At 35.6% G+C, this 20,073-nt stretch overlaps 1 protein-coding gene across 13 annotated transcripts in view; it reads left to right on the forward strand.

The window, feature by feature from the left end:
- MYO9A (myosin IXA) overlaps positions 1-20,073 on the forward strand; it is a 279,521-nt gene that overhangs the window by 115,624 nt on the left and 143,824 nt on the right. For 12 of the 13 annotated variants that reach the window (XM_043553998.1, XM_043554007.1, XM_043554005.1 and 9 more), the window contains 2 exons: positions 1,990-2,185; positions 10,537-10,656. In XM_043553998.1, the coding sequence (XP_043409933.1) occupies positions 1,990-2,185; positions 10,537-10,656 (316 nt within the window). The remainder of the gene's footprint in view (positions 1-1,989; positions 2,186-10,536; positions 10,657-20,073) is intronic. The other variant, XM_043554006.1, reaches the window with a different exon arrangement.

Genomic DNA, 20,073 nt, shown 5'->3' on the forward strand with positions numbered 1-20,073 from the left:
AAAGATTTCTAGAATTTTATGTCGTACCATATAGTTATTAATAGGATGGGATGGTCTTTGGTATAGAACAGACTAGTGTTTCAGTTCCTGTAGTTTGACCTTCTTTATCTATTTACTTATCAGTAAAGTGTGGTTTATAATTATTCTGTGTTATTAAGTACTTGTTAGAATTGAATAAGTTATGTATAGTCCTTAACTTAGTGCCTGGCATCTTGTCTCCCATTGTAGGTATTAGCTGCTGCTGGTGGTGGTGGTGATTTGAATTTATAAATTCTAACTCAGTTTTACTAACTTTTATAATACATACTTTTACTCAAAAGATGGTTAGGGGAAAGCCAAGGACCAAGATTTCTGGCTTGTTTTCCCTCTTCTATTCTCAAGAGAACAAAGAACAGGAAAAGAAACCCCTAAAAGTTAATAGGATGAGTCCAAACTGCCTTCTAGAAAACATCATACTAGGCGTGCTCCTCGTAGAAGTCTGAGTTAGAGCTGTTCTGTGAAGTTGCACCAACTCCAGGTGATTTACTCACCAAGTTTTAATCCTTTAATCTGGGTGTTTTGGACTATACATATCAGTCTAGAACCTTCTTCCATGAGTATAAGCTTTTTGTCCTCTTTATCTTTGTGTGGAGTGTTTTAACCCATTTTCTTCTGATATTCCCTCCGACTTCTATTGGCAGGTGGTTTTTACTGCCTGTTTATGCTCTTTAGGTAATACTATCCTGCTTTAAAAAACTCTGTGGATAATGATATCCATATGTATTTTCTGAAGTCTGTATAGGATTCCTAGATGCATATATTCATCTGCCTACTTGATGTCTGTATGCAGACATAGTACAGTGGTTATGAGTGGTTGTCTTTGAATCCCTGTTCTACTTATTGTGTGATAGGGACCAAGATAGTTAACCTCTCTGTGACTGAGATTCTTCATCTATAAAATAGGAATAATAGTAATATTCTCTATCTTAAGGAGTTGTTAGGTGGATGAAATGAGCTTAAATGAGATAGCACATGTAAAATGCTCAGAGGAGTGCCGTGTACCTAATAACCATTCAATAAATGTTACTTACTGCTATCTTTATCCTCACCATCTCAGACTTCACTTGTACAAAACTAATCTCTTGGTCTCATTTCCTTTTCCTAAACTTTCTCTTTTCTCTGTGCTTATCCATATCAATATGGCACCTCTATCCACCTAGTTACTTAAACCCAAAATATAGGTGTTACGCTTATTCCCTCATTTTCTCACTGGGGCCTAATCCACCAGCAAATTACCAGCCTTACTTCCAAAACATATCCCAAATACAATAACTATTTTCTCTTTACAGTATTACCACCAATGTAGTCTAAAGTCACAATTAGCTCTTACCTGGAATATTGTAGTAGCTGTTCTCCTTTTTTTAATTCTTTGCACAAATTCATTCCCTCTGCAACATCCAGTGTTGTTTATAAAACAACATTTAGCTTATGTCATTAGCCTTCCATTGGCTTTCCTTTACACTTGAATAAAACCCAAACTCTCAACTCAGGCTTACGTAACCTATTTATTTCCCAAATCTTCCACCACTCTCACCCTTGCCCAGAATGCTCCAGCCCCTGGTTTTACTGCTTATCTCCTAACTTGTCCAGTTCATCACCACCTATGGGTAGTAGGTGTTTCCTTTGCTTAGAACACTGTTCCTTGTCTTATGTCTGCCTCCTTTTTATTGTTCAACTCTCTGGTCATTTTATATAATACCCCTTCAGAGAGGCTCAATGTTTAACAAGCTGCAATAAAATAATTGAATATTCACTCTAAATGAAATGTATTATAGAATTCAGTAGTTTTAGGGTTGGATGGGACTTTATAGAAGGTATCTGATCCAGTTAGCTACCTAGAACAGAAATCACTTCTATAGTCCTTATTTAGCCACTTTTCAGACATGTCACCCATTGTCTTCTTGGTTTAATATTTTTTTCAGAAATAACATTGGTACTTTTTTCATGTAGGATTTCCGGGAAAAAAATACAGATCATATGCGCCCTGACATTGTAGCTCTTCTAAGAAGTAGCAAGAATGCATTTATCTCTGGGATGATTGGAATTGATCCTGTAGCGGTTTTCCGATGGGCAGTTCTCAGAGCTTTTTTCAGAGCCATGGTTGCTTTCAGGGAAGCTGGGAAAAGACACGTGCAGAGAAAAACTGGTAAGCAGTAGATATTAGTATTCTACCATATTTCATCTTTTAATTTTTTACCTTTTTAAAATAGAGATATCATAATTTTGTTCTCTTCTGTTTTCTTACCATATCCTAACATCATTTTCAGATCTTATTAGTTCTAGTGAACTTTATATGATTAAGTGGATATATGGTGTTTGTGTGTATATATGTGTTGGTACATTTTTATTAATAAATCCTGAGAGGAGTAATGTATGTAAGACACCTGGTATTTAATAGGCATTTAGTAAAACATTGGTAAAATTTTTAAACAAAAAAACAAAATGATACTTACCATTATTTATATAGAATTAAATATTGATACCTTTTTCTATTTTCTTCTTAGGCCATAGTTTTTACTCCAAATGAAACATAATTTAATGTGAAAGAATAAATCAGGAGATAGAAAAATTGGGATAGAGGTAGGGTAGTCTAGTTAGAGATAACCTGGCTTCAGTAATCAGTCAAGTGTCATTTCTTCTCTTGAAGAAGGTTTTGTGACTATTTGAAGAAATTTTTCTTCAAAATATTGCCTTCAAAATTGTGGGGTAAAGTCAGATAATAATGATACATATAAAATACCTGTTTACAAATGTTAAATTTCTTTTCTTCCCACTCTTTAGTTCATTGAATTTTACTTTGAAATTTAGAAATGAATGAAGCAGGATACTTTTTCTGTGTCTTTTCCCCTTAAATCATAAAATGCCATATTTCACATTCTGTGGGAGGACATCTTCATAAGCACTTGCCACTTAATGGAAACCACACTGTTGCTTGCTGTAGCTCTAGCCTTAGATAGACCATTGCTGCATAGTGAGGATTTTCTAATATATATGTAGTGATTTAAAATAAGTTTTTCTGCCCAGAGAAGCTTCAGTAGAAGTTCTCTAGGACACATCTGTGCTTTCAGGACCCCCAGACTTACATATATGGCTTTTTGGTATGTGTACTAGCAGTAAAACTTTTAGGTTCAGCTTTTATATATTTCAGGTGAATACACATATTTGGGAGATTGTATTTCTAAAATGAGAGAAAAATGCTAATTGAGCTTAGCTTCTGTTTTTCAAATTATAATACGTGCAAACTGGCCTTTGTAGGTAGAGAGAAATACAGTTTTTTGGAAAATAAAAGGAATATCTTAAACCTGCTTTGTCTTTTACAAAATTATTTCTAAGAGGCTCTCTTTGAAAAACGCTTTAAGGAAAGATTTTTTTTCCTTTAAGATATGTTCTTATTTATTACAATGGATTTATTAATTTTGAAAATTTTAAAAATTGGTAAGTATCCTGCTAAGGTATAACTAAGTGAAGAAACTTTTCTTGTATTTACTATTGAAAATACTGCTTTCTGTAAACATTATTCACATTGTTTGTATGTTCCTTTGGCATTTAAAATATTATTTATGAAAGCTGATTGTAGGTTTATTATTATCAATTTGTACAAAGATATGTAATGTTATTAATGATCAGCAAAATGATACTGTGTTATTTCTACTTTGATCATTTCTAAATTCTTCTTGTTTTTTAATCTATTTTTCCTTTCTGGCCAGCACAGAGCTTCCATATAATAAACTTTTTGAAAGCTCTTTTATTTTGGGATATAACATGCATGCATACCGAAAAGTGTGCCCCCCAAAATGTATAGCTCAATGAATTATCACAAAGTGAAAACACCCCTGGAACTACCACCTAGATTAAGAAGTAGAATATTACCAACAACCCAGAAATTGCATTCGATTAACTTCTTAAATTTCATTTTTTCTCAAGAAAAAGAAATTCCATAGTTCATTTGTATTTTGAGGCAATGATGGAACAGACTTGTTACAGGAAATAATTGTATTACAGTATATTAGTGTCAGTGCAAGTATTCAGCTTTTTTGCTCCTTCCACATCTCTCACCATTTACTGTTCTCTGATGGGTTTAGGATAAAAGGATGCCATTAAATTAGAACATTGTAGCATTGCAAAATGAAAACTATTGGAATAACTGAAAATGGATTAGTAGTAGATGCAGAACTTTTTTTTAATTTTTAAAAAAAAAATTTTTTTTTCCAACGTTTTTTTTAATTTATTTTTGGGACAGAGAGAGACAGAGCACGAACGGGGGAGGGACAGAGAGAGAGGGAGACACAGAATCGGAAACAGGCTCCAGGCTCTGAGCCATCAGCCCAGAGCCGGACGCGGGGCTCGAGCTCACGGACCGCGAGATCGTGACCTGGCTGAAGTCGGACGCTTAACCGACTGCACCACCCAGGCGCCCCCAGAACTTTTATAATGACCATAAATAGTGTGCAGACATGTGAAAATGAAATAGGAATTAGAGATTATTTAAGTAGAAGTGGAATATATGGATGGCAGAAGGTAATCAAGTTCAGATTCTGAATAAGAGGTCAAAGATAATAATACTTTAATGAAGAAAGAAGATGTAGACTGCAGAAGTACAATATATTTTTCACTTCCTTTGAGAGTATCTGTATAAAAAAGTTTTAGTGGCTCTTAGCTAAACTGGCAACAGTTTAACTTGATTGCCAACAATAGTTGATGGTAAACTAAAAAATTTTGGATTTTCTTATGGAAATCCCTGACATTCTTTTTCATCATCAAGCAAACCAAACACAAATGAGAATATTAAATTAAAATCTGCTTTTTGACTATTGTATACAGACTTCCAAATTAAAGGACACAGTGCTATTTGTTTAATACTTTTAAATAAAAACTAATTCAATTTATTCTTTTCAAGGATAAATTTGTTAAAATTGTGTAATGTATATTATGGTAATCAGGAAACCATAAAATGTCCTTAATGGAGTCATATAAGTAGGCCATCTGAGTAAAGGTACATGTTGGCCCTGAGAAATAGTAATGATTTGTCTGGTCAGCAGTGAGGTATGAGAGAACAGACATTCCAGTAGTGTCATTCACCTTGCCTCTTCCTGAATAAGAAAGATTCTGGAAGAGAGTAGGAGAGATCATAACTTGACCATGAATTATGCTGTATGTAGAAGCGAGTGCAGTGATGTTTTATGTAGCTCTTTTGGAGAATTTTAATCAATCTAAAACAGCTAGACAGAAATGGGGAGTTCAGTTGTGGTATAGGGAAAAGAGGCAAGAACAAGAGAGTTCAAAGTGTCAGTTTTTTCTTCATCTACAGGAGAGAAGCTGAAGTCATTAATATAGTTTTCACAGAGAGCTATAATAGTTTCCACATAACCTGCCCCACATAACCTGTTCCTTTTCCCCACCCACTCAGTGGATTGCATGACTCTAATGTGCTATCATTTCTTTCTAAGTGGGAGAAGGGTAAGGGTTCCATGGACCATCTATTTCCAGGAATGACCAGGTACTAAAACTGATTTTGATATCACCAAGGGTCTAGGATCTCTATGCAGTACTCTGTCCACAGTTCTTTCCCAAATTTAAATGTACCCTTAATTTAAGACAATTAAATGGATTTTTATGAACAAAATAAACTCTGAATATTTTTTATAAATCACTTCTGTATCAGGCACTGTAGTATGGTGGTTTAAGAGTAGTGTCTTAGATGGAATGTCAGTGAAATGGTAGAATAGGAACCTCTTCCATAAAAGCAACACAAATACTTGCAGAAAATGTCAGAATAACTTTGTCAGAACTCAGGAAATTTATCAAAGGCCTGTAGTAATCTAGAAAGTGTTTATACAAGAAAAAAGGCTGAATATTGGTAAAGACAATGCACTTTGTAGCCTTTTAATTTACACTGTTTGCATTCTTCCGTCCCCAGCTCCCCATGATAGCCTTGAAAACCAATAGGTCAGAAACACATTGAATATCAGCAGTTTGACAGCCATTACAGGTAGTAGATGGAGGCTGGAGGTCCTTCAAAAGCCCCATTTCCAGAGAATTATATTCAGCATATTAGGTGGTTCCCTGGAAAACCTGACACCCACTTGCTTCTTTAACCTGACTCAGAGCTTGCCCAGTGTGAATAGCCTTTTATGTAGGGGTGATGTCCAAAAATAATCAGAAGTACTTGTTGAATAGTGCAACTCCCTGCTAGTAGTAGATAGCAGTTGGGGCAAAAACTAACTAAAAAACTTAAAAGGAAAAGCTGGGAAATGAGGTCTCCATAGTAATGGCTTTGAAAATTTCCTGTATCTTCATGGAAATCTAGATAGTTGTGTACATACATAGGGCTGTGTACATGCCCAGTCCTATGCATATGCTCAGGAAAGACCCAAGAAGATCCTTCTCTCTCACTTCTATGACCTTCAGGCTCTGTGCAAGCAGGAAGCAAAGGTGAGATCATATAAGACAGTTGTAAACTGCCTAGCAGATTAGCAGGGTGTTGAAGGTGTGCCCCAAAACACATGCACAGTGAACTTTGACAAAGACGGGGAGGTTTATTGCTTCCAGGCATGTAGAAATATCTGCCTTCAGTAGTTAGCTGAGCACCAAGCAGACTGATGAGAGATTTCTCTGTGATCATATATGACAAAGAATACAAACTTTATAGAATTGGTTCAGGAAAGTCCCAGACGATAGCAACAGTTACATGAAACATTAAATCCTGGGAAGAAGGGAGACTCTGATTTCCAGAATTGCCGTGTTATATTTTTAAAAATATTTGTGTTCCTACTCTTAAAAGTGTGAAGATATAAAAATATGAAATTTGTTATAAATTTGTTGCAAATTAAATGTTTTAATAAAACTCACAAAAATAATTCCTGTTCCTTGAGTGACATGTAAATGTGAAAAGAAGACCTTAAATTATTAAGTAAATAATTAAAAATATTGTTTAAAAAAATAAAGATGTTTTTCCACTCTCAAAAAAAATATCTGCTGTTCTATACACAATTATGGGATGTGCAAAGAAAAAATATGACTATTTTAAATATGTTCAAAGGCAACCATGTCTGAAGACTAATGCAAATTTTGAGAACAATGTCTGACCAAATATAAAATATTAATTTATATATGTATGAGAAATTCACTAGATTCAGCAACAGATTTGAACAGGCAGAGGCCAGAATCTGTGAACTTGAAGACAGATCAGTTGAGATGATCTGTTCTAAGGAACAGAAAGAAAAAAGAATGAATAAGAATGAAAAGAGCTATGGGACACCAGAAAGTACACTGATTTCTGGTAGTCCAGAAAGATAGAGAAAGGGGCAGTAAACATTTCAAGAAATAATAATGGCCAAAAACTCCTCAAATTTGATGAGGAAACTAATCTATATATCCAAGAGGTTCAAACTACAATGGTGAATTCAAAGAGATCCAAACTTAGATACATCATAATTGAATTGGCCTGAGAGAAAATATTGAGAGCAGCGAGAGAGAAGTAATTCATCATGTACAAAGTATTCTCAGTGAGAGTGACAGTTGATTCATCATCAGGAACCATTGAAGCTAGAGGGCGGTGGCTTGATATATTCAAAGTGCTGAAAGATAAAAGAGAGTCAGTCAAGAATTCTGTATTCAGCAAAATTGCCCTTCAAAGTGATGGTGAAATTAGGACATTCCTGGATAAACAAATCCTGGGCTACTGTTACTATCAGATTTGCCTCACAGGAGATACTACAGTGGGTTCTTCTGGTGGAAATGAAAGGAAACTAGACAGTAACATGAAATACTAAAGAGCACATTAAAGACAACTATAGAGTTAAATAAAAAATATAGTAAAAGTATATTTTTTACATTTTGTAACTCCCCCCCCTCCCCCGCCCCAATTTGATTTAAAAGACTGGTACAAAGCAATAATTATAAATCTCTGTTGATGGGCATGACATTTAAAGGTGTAAATTTGTATGATAACAGCATAAAGGAGGAGGAAGGGAATGGAACTATATAGGGGAAACATTTTAAAAAATCAATCAATTAATATTTTTGAGAGATAGAGCATGAGCAGGGGAGGCTCAGAGAGAGAAAGACAGAATCCCCAGCAGGCTGACTCAGCATAGAGCCCAGCACAGCGCTCAATTCCACAGCCATGAGATCATGACTTGAGTGGAAACTAAGAGTCAGAAGCTTAACCGACTGAGCCACCCTGGTGCACCCTGGGAAACATTTTTATATACTACTGAAATTAAGTGGTTTTTAATCCAGCCTTGATTGTTATAAGATGCTAATTCTATATTCCCTTGGCATTTGTTATGAAAATAACTAAAAAATGATGGTAAAATAAATGACAAAAAAGTAAGAATATACTAGAAAACATCTGTTTAATACAAAAGAAGATAGTAATGAGAGAAGAGGAGCGCAAATAATATGTCGTAAGACATATCTGGAGGGGTACCTGTGTGGCTCAGTAAGTTAAGTGTTTGACTTTGGCTCAGGTCATGATCTTATGGTTCATGAGTTTGAGCCCCGCATCGGGCTCTGTGCTGACAACTCCGAGCCTGGAGCCTGCTTCAGATTCTGTGTCTCCCTCTCTCTCTGGCCCTCCTCAACTCACACTCTGCCTTCCTCTCTCTCAAAAATAAATAAACATTAAAAAAAAGACATATGGAAACTCAACAACACACTTCTAAAAGTTTATTTTTATTTTGAGAGAGAGCACATGAGTTGGGGAGAGGGACAGAGAGAGAAGAATCCCAAGCAAGTTCTGCAGAGCTGGATACAGGGCTCAAACTTACAAACTGTGAAATCATGATCTGAGTTGAAATCAAGAGTCAGACGCTTAACTGACTGAGCCACCCAGGAGCCCCAAAGGAAGAGTTCTTGTTTTCTTTTTTTTCTTTTTCTTTTTAAAGTTTTATTTTGAGATGGGTTGGGGGGGGTGCAGAAAGAGAAGGAAGGAGAGAATCCCAACCAGGCTCTGCAGTGTCAGTGTGCCAGTCTCTTTGCCTAAGCATTCTTTCTTCATGTAGCCCATCAAACGTGGTGGGGAGGATTATTGGTAAAGTACAGGCTAGTCTGAACCTAAGCATTCTTTCTTCAAATAGCCCGTCAAACATGGAGGGGAGAATTATTGGTAATGAGTGAAGAATATTTTTACTGAGGTATTCTTTGACCTAGAAATGATAGATAACTTGATAATATTTGTCTCTTTTTGAAACATTGAACATTTGCAGCTGTGGGCTATCCACAGTGGATGAGATAGTGTTTTATTCGTTTACTCTTTTAATATTGGATGTGAAAATAATTTTCACATCTATTTCATTTTTAAGAGCCTGCTATTTATGTGTTTATTCTTATATAATGTATTGTAAGATTCCATGTCTTCAGCTAAAATGTAGATGCCTTTTCTCTGGACCCAGTTTAAGGAATTATGGTTAGACTAAACCATGCTTTGCCAACTTGTTTGAACTACTCTGCCTCTGTTTAACTTTTTAAATGATCCTGTGTTGAGAACTGTTCCTATATAGTATCTCATTCCAAATTATAGAGTAAATATGCACTAATGAAACTTTAGTTCATTGTGTTGCTTACTTTGCCTCTGTTGTTAAACCATTCCCTTTTCTCCCCCCTTTTGTTTTTTAAAGGCAAACCTACACAAATTTGAATATAACGTCTTATCTCTAGAGATGTTCTTTGAGTAAATGATACTCAACACCACCTCCCAAAATTGGCGGTGCCTATTCTCTTTTAAATCCGTCTGTTGCTAATATTAATGGTACTGACATCCCCCAAATCCTCATCATTGCTAGAGTGACTCATGGTTTCAGTAGCACTAATCTGGGGCTTTGGTCCTTATGTGAACATGCTCTCTTCCGTTTCCCACCAGTAGTTGATCCTGTCTCACTTGACTAAGAAGTGGTGGTGAGGTACATTTTCCAACTTTCTTTTCAGATTTATAAATACCAAAGTGCTGCTGGGTTTTCCTGCTCTGTTTTGCTTTTCTTCCTGCTCTTTAAACATTGACACACTTGTTGGAATTCCTACAAGTGTGGTTTATTGCAAGATTTGTGAAAGAATTGTTTAACTTTTGGTAAATTGTTTTGGGTATATTTCTCTTTGGTGTTCCATCATTGTTCCTTGCATTGTTGCCAACTATATGCTAATTATATTTCAGACCTGATAAAAATGGGTCTATTAAAAAAATAGCTAAATCATACAAATTGTTTTGAAATTTCCCTAATATTTTAAATTAGAAATTTTCAGTGTGATGTTATCTCACAACACTTTGAATACTGATAAGGATACTTGGAATATCTAAAAAATACCTTTATGTTTTCCTTTTATTTTTGTGTAATTTCCACAAATCAATTTAGAAAAATTATTCACATTTAACTCCTATTACTTGATACACTTATATATATTCTTAAGATAGTTGGCAGCATTGTCCTTGAATCTCTATTGGTTTGGGCTTATGTAATCTTTTTCTTTTCTCCATTTTTTGTTTTTCTTTTGCTTCCTAAGGACATGATGATACAGCGCCATGTGCAATTTTGAAAAGTATGGATAGTTTTAGCTTTCTCCAACACCCAGTCCACCAGAGGAGCTTAGAGATTCTGCAGAGGTGCAAGGAAGAGAAGTACAGTAAGGCTGCAAATCCTGATAAACTCTGTGTCATCACATATCTGTTTGGAAATGGAAACCAGGAGCATTTTGCACCAGGGTGGGACATAAATTGCATAGGCAATGTCACCTCCATAATCGTTTGACCAGTCTCAGGATTCTTCCATTGAGACTTAAGTTCTTTCTTTTGAAAAAGTTGATATACCTCTTCTTTGAACTTGGACGACTCTTTGCCTGTGATCCATGAGTTGTTGATTATACTTGGTTATAGACTCTGAATTAGTTTCCACTTTTGTCTTTAAAGTAGCTGAGTGATGGGTAAAAATGAATAATGATTTTTTCCCTGCTAATTTTTAAAAAATGCTTTACTGAAATCTAGTTGAGATAAAATTGCATGCAAAAGCATAGAGTTTGGTAAATTTTGACATATATATGCACTTGTGAAATCATTAACATAATATAGATAATTACTATATCCAACACTACCAAAAGTTTCCTCTGCCTCTTTCCAATTTTTGGCTGATTGTTATGCTTGCTTATGCTTGAATTTCAACATCAGCAGTGTTGCTTTTGTGTATCATTGCTTAATCCACTTAGTTTGATTGCAGTTCTCCTATCAGACTTTTCTGTGTCTGGTTTAGAGAAAAACCACCATATTAATGTTTTGGATTAAGGAAGAATGATAGAATCATAGTGGATATTTCTTTTTTTTCTTTTTTTTTCTTTTTCTTCTATTTCTTTCTTTCTTTTCTTTTTTTTTTTATAAAATTGGTGTGAAAAGATGCCCGTGGTCTCCATTTCCTCCTTTCTATTTGTTATACTCATTCTGAATGAAAATAGATTGTTTTGCTTATTGTGGGATTATAGTTATTTTGCTACTGCTATAGTGAGAATAAAGAGATCCTTCAGAATACTCAAATACTCAAACCCCAATTTAGCAGTTTCCATATAATGGACCTAAATTACTTACAGATTCTGAGCTTTTTACAAATTACCACAGATTTACTTTGTTGATTTTACAGTTTTGTGATTGAAATTCCATGAAATTTTAGTATCTAATTATCAGTGAAAGGAGAATGTAAGTAGAATTTGTAAAAGCAAATGTTGTGGATTCTTTTTTTAGTTCTTACTTTTGCTGTCTTGGTATAAGGAAATGTGTAATGCATTTTGAAAACTATTAAAAATGTTTTCTCATTTTAGAAAGAACAAAGGTAAGTATTTCATTTTAAAAAGACCATCCTTAAGTGTTACAATGAATTAATTGCTATTGTTTCTAAAAGGTGTACAATAAGTTTTATTTCAGGTACTCATCTTCCTTTTTAAATCTTTAAATCCATGGGACATTATTTAAACCAGTTTACAAATCTTTTTGGGAGTTTAATTCTTTTTAACTTTTAAATAGTTGCAAGTGGTTTATTTGCTTTGTTGATTTTCATCATGTTCTGACAACCCTAGGCCTGATTGTATTCCAGTTTAGTATATATGGGTTCGGGAATAGGAAGGCACCATGTACAGTATAGGCTGCGTGAGGAAATCGTACATTTGTTCTGTGTTTACATGCAAATTGATTTTTACATTTATGGAAGTTGGAGCTTTTCCATTATTTTAAGAAGTTTATTCCATTTTATATTATAGTACTACCAATAATTAGAATTTTATACTCTATAAAATTACAAATTGAATTTTGCGAGATTGTTCTTAAAAAAACAGGGGACTACCAGCTTTAGGTAATGGATAATTGGCAAGGTGAATGAACCCTTCCACAGGTAACAATGATAAAACCTGGAAAAATTTTTATTTTATTTATTTATTTTTTTCCTATGTAAAACTTTTTTTTTTTCAGTATATGAAATTTATTGTCAAATTGGTTTCCATACAACACCCAATGCTCATCCCAAAAGGTGCCCTCCTCAATACCCATCACCCACCCTCCCCTCCCTCCCACCCCCCATCAACCCTCAGTTTGTTCTCAGTTTTTAAGAGTCTCTTATGCTTTGGCTCTCTCCCACGCTAACCTCTTTTTTTTTTTTTTCCTCCCCCTCCCCCATGGGTTCCTGTTAAGTTTCTCAGGATCCACCTAAGAGGGAAAACATATGGTATCTGTCTTTCTCTGTATGGCTTATTTCACTTAGCATAACACTCTCCAGTTCCATCCACGTTGCTACAAAGGGCCATATTTCATTCTTTCTCATTGCCACGTAATACTCCATTGTGTATGTAAACCACAATTTCTTTATCCATTCATCAGTTGATGGACATTTAGGCTCTTTCCATTATTTGGCTATTGTTGAGAGTGCTGCTATGAACATTGGGGTACAAGTGCCCCTATGCATCAGTACTCCTGTATCCCTTGGGTAAATTCCTAACAGTGCTATTGCTGGGTCATAGGGTAGGTCTATTTTTAATTTTTTGAGGAACCTCCACACTGTTTTCCAGAGTGGCTGCACCAATTTGCATTACCTGGAAAAATTTTTTAAATAACAAAATGATTTGAAAGCATTGGAAAAAGACCAAAACACCCCCACTAAAATACCATAAAGAAGCAGAAACCAGAGGAGAGTTTATTCTTTGGAGTAAGTAAAGTAGTGGATAAGAATTGTGAATCTGTGGGTTTTTGTACAAGGTGCTTCCCCACTCTCATAGCCCCAGAGACGGAAAACCACAACCATACTGACTTGAGGTATCAGAGAACAAAGGTGAGGACTGGCAAAACAACTTGGAATTTAGGAGGAAAATCTGAAACTGAGAAAGCTGCCAGAGGGCTAAAACCCAAAGTTAGAGTATGAATTCTGCCAGCTGTACCTGGCTGACAGCTATGAGTACACAGGGAAGCCTGTCAGCAAAGCAGTGCAAACCAAATAGGAGACAAACTTCGAAACACACAACTGTAGTAGGTGAGATTTTCAAGTTTGCTGCTTTTTTGACATACACTTTTTGTATCTGTGTGTAGCTCCTGTGGGAGAAAAGCTGAATTCTTCCTGCCTTAGTTGGAATCCCATAGGTAGAGGGGGGGAAAGAAAGAAGCAGAGGAATATTTGAAGAAATAATGGCTGAAAACTTTTCATATTTGTTAGAAACCTGGCTTAGAGATCCAAGAAGATTAATGATCTTCAAGTAGAATAAATACAAAAGAAAACCATAATTAGGCACATTGTAGACAAACTGCTAAATGTCAAAGACAAAGAGAAAATCTTGAGAGCAGTGAAGAGAAAATATGGCCTATCAAATACAGGGGAATAATGATATTAACACCTGACTTATTAAAGCAATGGAGATGAAAAGATGTTGAAAAATCATAATTAAAATCTCGCCCTGGCCCAAAATAAACCAGAACACAGCTGTCTCCTACCTCCCAAACAAATCCCAACTTTCAGGCAAAATTTCTATATTTTTAGTTTGGGTCCAGACAAGTTAACTATCTGTTGAAAGAAAAATCAACAGTCTTCAGAAGAACATAACAGAATTTAGTGTTGGCACAATGTATTATCCATAATGTTAAGCTATCAGCAAAAATATTCTTAATAAATGAACCTTAAATAAATATGTTTTCAGATAAAAAGTATCTGAGAGAATTTGCCACCATAATGTGTATTCTATGAGAAATAATAATGGAAGTTCTGTAAGCTAAAGGGAAATGTCACCAGGGTGCTTGGGTGGCTCAGTTGGTTAAGTATCTGTTGATTTCCACTCAAGTCATGATCTCATGGTTCATGAGTCTGAAACCTGCGTCGGGCTATGCACTGACAGTGCAGAGCCTGCTTGGGATCTCTCTGCCTCCCGCTCTGCCCCTGTTCCACTTGAGTGTACATGTGCTTGTTCTCTCTCTCTCAAAAACAAATCAACCAACTTAAAAAAGTAAAATAAAGAGAAATGGCACCAGATGGTAATGTGGATGTGTAGTAAGTGTTGGTAAACTTTCTGCAAAGGGCTGGAAAGTAAATATTTTAGCCTCTGTGGGTCTTATGGTCTCTGTTGAAACAACTCAGTTCTACTGTGAAAGGAGCCATAGATAGTACATAAATAAATGAACATGGCTATGTTCCAATAAAATTTTACTATGAGCACTGATATTTAAATTTCATATAATTTTCACATTTCACAAAATTATTTTTTTATTGATAATTTTTTTCCTTAACCATTTAAAAATGTAGGGGGCACCTGAGTGCCTCTGTTGGTTAAGTATCCGACTTCGGCTCAGATCATGATCTCATGGTTTGTGGGTTTGGGCACTGCATTGGGCTCTGTGCTGACAGCTTAGAGCCTGGAGCCTGCTTGGGATTCTCTCTCTCCCTCCCTCTGATATACCTCACCTTGCTGACAGTGCTTACCTTAATGTCCCTGACCTCAGGCCCACAAATGTGTGGGGTCCCACAAATGATTGAAAATTTAATCTGGCCAAATACAATTAATGGAATTCCATTGTGGAATTTCAAATGAAATTTAAGTCTTACAAAAATGGAATTAAAATAGAAATAAGTAATAGATATCTGAGAAATACATGTATATTTTTTAACTAATCTCTACACCCAGTGTGGAGCTTGAACTCACAACCCTGAGATCAAAAGTCACATGCTCTTCTGACTGAGCCAGCCAGGCACCCCTCAAGAAATCCTCAAATATTTTGAAAATAAACAACATGTATAAATGACTCATGAGTTAAAGAAAAATTTATAAGGGCAACTTGAAACTACTTCGATCTGAATGAGAATAGAAATAACATAACTTGCATAATGCAACTAAAGAAGTACCTAGAAGAAAATTGATAGCTTTAAGTCCTTATGTTAGGAAAAAAGGTCAAAAGTCAAGGATTTAAGCTTTTACCTTATGAAGCTACAACAAGAAGAGCACATTAGACCCAAAATAAGTAGAGAGAAGTGACGAACTACAACCCATGAATACAAAGCAGACCAACAGTAGAGAATATCAGTGGAAACCAAAAGCTGATTTTTCTTTTTTTCCAGTTTTAGAGGGAGAGAGAGAGACCACACATGTGCATGAGTAGGGGAGAGATGCATAGGGAAAGAGAGAATCATAAGCAGGCTCTACACTTAGTGCGGAGCCTGATGTGGGGCTTTATCCCAATTCCCTGGATCATGACCTGAGCCAAAATCAAGAAATGGAATGCTTAATCAACTGAGCCATCCAGGTGCCCCCAAAGGCTATTTTTTCAAAAAGAGCAATGAAATTTTTAAAGCTCTGGGTCAGTCCATTAGAACTTTCTATAAAGATGAAAATGTTCTCCAACCATGCTATCTAAAAGCCACATATGGCTGTTAAGCACCTGAAATTTATTTAAAATTGAGAAACTGAAGTTTTAATTTGATTCAGTCAAATCAAACTTGAAAGCCACATGTGGCTAGTGACTGCGGTATTAGTGCAGTTCTAGCCATTCTGATCAAGAAATAAGAGAGAAGAAGACACAAATACTGTTATCTGGAAGGAGCAAGTGGACACAGTTATATATGATAGGGACCTCAAAAGACTGAGGAGAGATTATGTCACTAAATTAAGCAACTTAGATGAAATGGACAAATTCCTTGAATGTCAATCAAAATTGACCCAAGGAAAAATACAAAATTTGATCACTCCTATAAATGATATTGGCTTCATAAGTAAAATCTTCCCACACAAAAAAGTGTAGGCCTACATAGCTTCAACAGTAAATTTGATTTAAGAGATGTTTAAGAAAAGAATAATACCAGTTCTCTTCAACTATTTCAGAAAATATAGGAGCAAGTAACCTTGTACAAATCTTATGAGGCCAGTATTATTACTCTAATACCAAAAGCATACAAAAACATTACAAGAAAACTATGGACCTCACAATGATGGGTGTAAAAAGGCTTAACAACATAAGGGCTGACTGAATTCAGCAGTATAATAAAGGATAATACATGAAGCCCAGTGGAATTTAAGGTTGAATGAATGAATGAAAGGAATGAAAGTTTGGTTTGATAATAGAAAATCAATCATTATAATTCACTATATTATCCTTCTAAAAAAAAAGCATATGATACCTCAGTAGTTGGAGAAAAAGATTTTTTCGTAATTTTTCACTCATTTAAACACCTTTAGGAGCCTTGGAATAAAAGGCAGCCTTCCTCAATTTTATAAAGAACATGCATGAAAATCCTACGGCAGACTTCATATGTAATGATGAAAGATTGAACACTTCTCTGACATTGAGACAAGGCAAAGATATCTGTTTTTGACACTGATATTTAACATTGTACTGAAAGTCATACACAGTGCTATAAGGCAAGAAAAAGAAGTAAAAGGTGCATAGCTTGAAAAGGAAGATGTAAACAACATACGATCCTCTATATACGAAGTGTTAAGGAGTTTGATATATGCTCTTTGATCTAGGAAGTAGATTCAACAGCCTCTCATGATAACAGGTAAATTTACAAAATTATACTATTTTAGCCATGAAGACATAGAAAATTAAATTTATGAATTTTATGTATACATCTTTGGCAGCCAGTCTCCTAGATATTCTTGTTATCCCCATATTATGGTATTTACAACCTTGTATAGTCTTCTGCATTTTTCCTGTCTTGGTCTGTGTGACTTATAGGACATGGCAGGAGTGATAGTATGTCAATTCCGAAATTAAGTTATGAAAGACTGCAGTTTTCATCTTAGGTAATTTCTTACTTGGTAGCTCTATCTCAGATCACTGTCTCTAGGAGAAAGAAGCAAACTGTCATCTGTGAGTCGCCCTGTTGAGAATCCCACTGAAGCCACTGGTCAACAGGTAGTGAGAAAATGATCTTTGCCACTAACTACATGAGTGAACTTGGAAGTAAATCCTTCAGTTCCATTCCAGTCTTTTTTTTTTTTTTTTTTTTTTTTTTTAATTCAAGGTAGTTAACATACAGTATAGTATTGATTTCAGGAGTAAAACCCAGTGATTCATCACTAACATATAACACCAAGTGCTCATCCCAGCAGATGTTCTCCTTAATGCCCATCACCATTTACCCCATTGCCCCACCTGCCTCTCCTCTAGCAACCCCCAGTTTGTTCTGTGTATGTAAGAAGCTCTTATGGTTTGCCTTCCTCTCTGCCTTTATTCTTACTTTTCTTTCCCTTCCCTCTATATTCATCTCTTGTTTCTTAAATTCCACATATGAATGAAATCATATGATATTTGTCTTTCTCTGACTTATTTCGCTTAGTATAAACACTCTAGTTCTATCCATGTTGTTGCAGATGATAAAATTTGATTCTTCTTGCTCCTGAGTAGTATTCCATTGTATATTTATACCACATCTTTTTTATACATTCATTAGTTGATGGACATTTGGGCTCTTTCCATAATTTGGCTATTATTATAAAATAATAGCATTATTGATAGCATTATTGATAAACATTGGGGCGCATGTGCCCCTTTGAATCAGCATTTTTATATCTTTTGGATAAATCCTAGTAGTGTAATTGTTGGGTTATGGGGTAGTTCTATTTTAATTTTTTGAGGAACATCCATAGTGTTTTCCAGAGTGGCCGCACCAGTTTGCATTCCCACCAACAATGCAAAAGTGTTCCCCTTTCTCTGCATCCTTGCCAACATCTATTGTTGCCTGAGTTGTTAATTTTAGCTATTCTGACAGGTGTGAGATGGTATCTCATTGTGCTTTTGATTTGTATTTCCCTACAATGAGTGATGTTGAGCATTTTTTCATGTGTCTGTTTGCCATCTGGATGTCTTGGAAAAGTGTTTTTGTAACTGGCTTATTTGTTTTTTGGATGTTGAGTTTGATAAGTTCTTTATAGATTTTGGAAACTAACCCTTTGTCAGATATGTCATTTGCAAATATCTTCTCCCATTCTGTCAGTTGCTTTTAGTTTTGTTGGTTGGTTCCTTCGCTGTGCAGCAGCTTTTTATCTTGAAGTCCCAGTACATTTTTGCTTTTGTTTCCCTTACCGCTGGAGACGTGTTGAGTAAGAAGTTGCTGTGGCCAAAGTCAAAGAGGTTTTTGCCTGCTTTCTCCTTGAGGATTTTGATGGCTTCCTGTCTTGTGTTTAGGTCTTTGATCCATTTTGAATTTATTTTTGTGTATGGTGAAAGAAAGTGGTCCAAGTTCATTCTTCTGCATGTCACTGTCCAGTTTTCCCAGCACCACTTGCTGAAGAAACTGTCTTGATTCCATTGGATATTCTTTCCTGCTTTGTCAAGGATTAGTTGGCCATACGTTTGTGGGTCCATTTCTGGGTTCTCTATTCTGTTCCATTGATCTGAGTGTCTGTGTCAAATTCCTTGATTCTCTTTCTGCGTTTTCATTATTGATATATATAAATGCAACCAATTGCTGTGTGTTGACTTTATATCCTGCAACTTTGCAGATTTTTTGTATCATTCTAGCAGTTTTTTGGTGGAGTCTTTTGGATTTTCCACGTAGTATCCTGTCATTTGTGAAGAGTAAAAGTTTGACTTCTTTGCCAGCTTGTATGCCTTTTATTTCTTTTTGTTATCTGATTGCTGAGGCTAGGACTTCCAGTACTATGTTGAACAACATTGGTGAAAGTGGACATCCCTGTCGTGTTCCTGACCTTATAGGAAAAGCTCTCATTTTTTCCCTGTTGAGAATGATATTATCTGTAGGCCCTTCATATATGTCTTTTATGATATTGAGGTATGTTCCTTCTATCCCTATTTTCTTGAGGTTTTTTATCATGAACGGATGCTTTTGTCAAATACTTTTTCTGCATCTACTGAAAGAATCATGTTTCTTATCTTTTATTAATGTGGTGTATCACACTGATTAATTTAAAAATATTGAACCAGCCCTTGGCCCAGGAATAAATCCCACTTGATCATGGTGAATAATTCTTATTTAAAAAAATTTTTTTAAGTTTATTCATTTTTGTGTGTGTGAGAGAGAGAGAGAGAGAGAGAGAGAGAGAGAGAGAGAGAGAGACATAGTGACATAGCACAAGGGGGTGGGAGGGGAAGAGAGGGTGGGAGACACAGAGCAGGGTCCAGGCTCTGAGCCGTCAGCACAGAGCCCAACACGGGGCTCGAACCCATGAACCACGAGATCATGACTTAAGCCGAAGTTGGATGCTTAACTGACTGAGCCACCCAGGAGCCCTAGTGAATAATTCTTTTAATGTACTATTGAATTAGATTTGCTAGTATCTTGTTGAGAAATTTTACATCTAGGTTCATCATGGATATTGGTCTGTAATTCTCCTTTTTAGTGAGACGTGTGTGTGTGTGTGTGTGTGTGTGTGTGGTTTTCGAGCCAAGGTAATGCTGGCTTCATAGAATGAGTTTAGAAGCTTCCCTTCCATTTCTATTTTTGGAACAGTTTGAGAAGAATAGGTATTAAACTCTTCTTTAAATGTCTATTAGAATTCCCCTGGGAAGGCATCTACCCCAGGACTCTTATTTGTTGGGAAACTTAAAGAAAAAAAAATTCTTTTTAACATTTA

This window comes from Prionailurus bengalensis, chromosome B3, assembly GCF_016509475.1.
Source record: "Prionailurus bengalensis isolate Pbe53 chromosome B3, Fcat_Pben_1.1_paternal_pri, whole genome shotgun sequence".
Classification (NCBI taxonomy): Eukaryota; Metazoa; Chordata; class Mammalia; order Carnivora; family Felidae; genus Prionailurus; species Prionailurus bengalensis.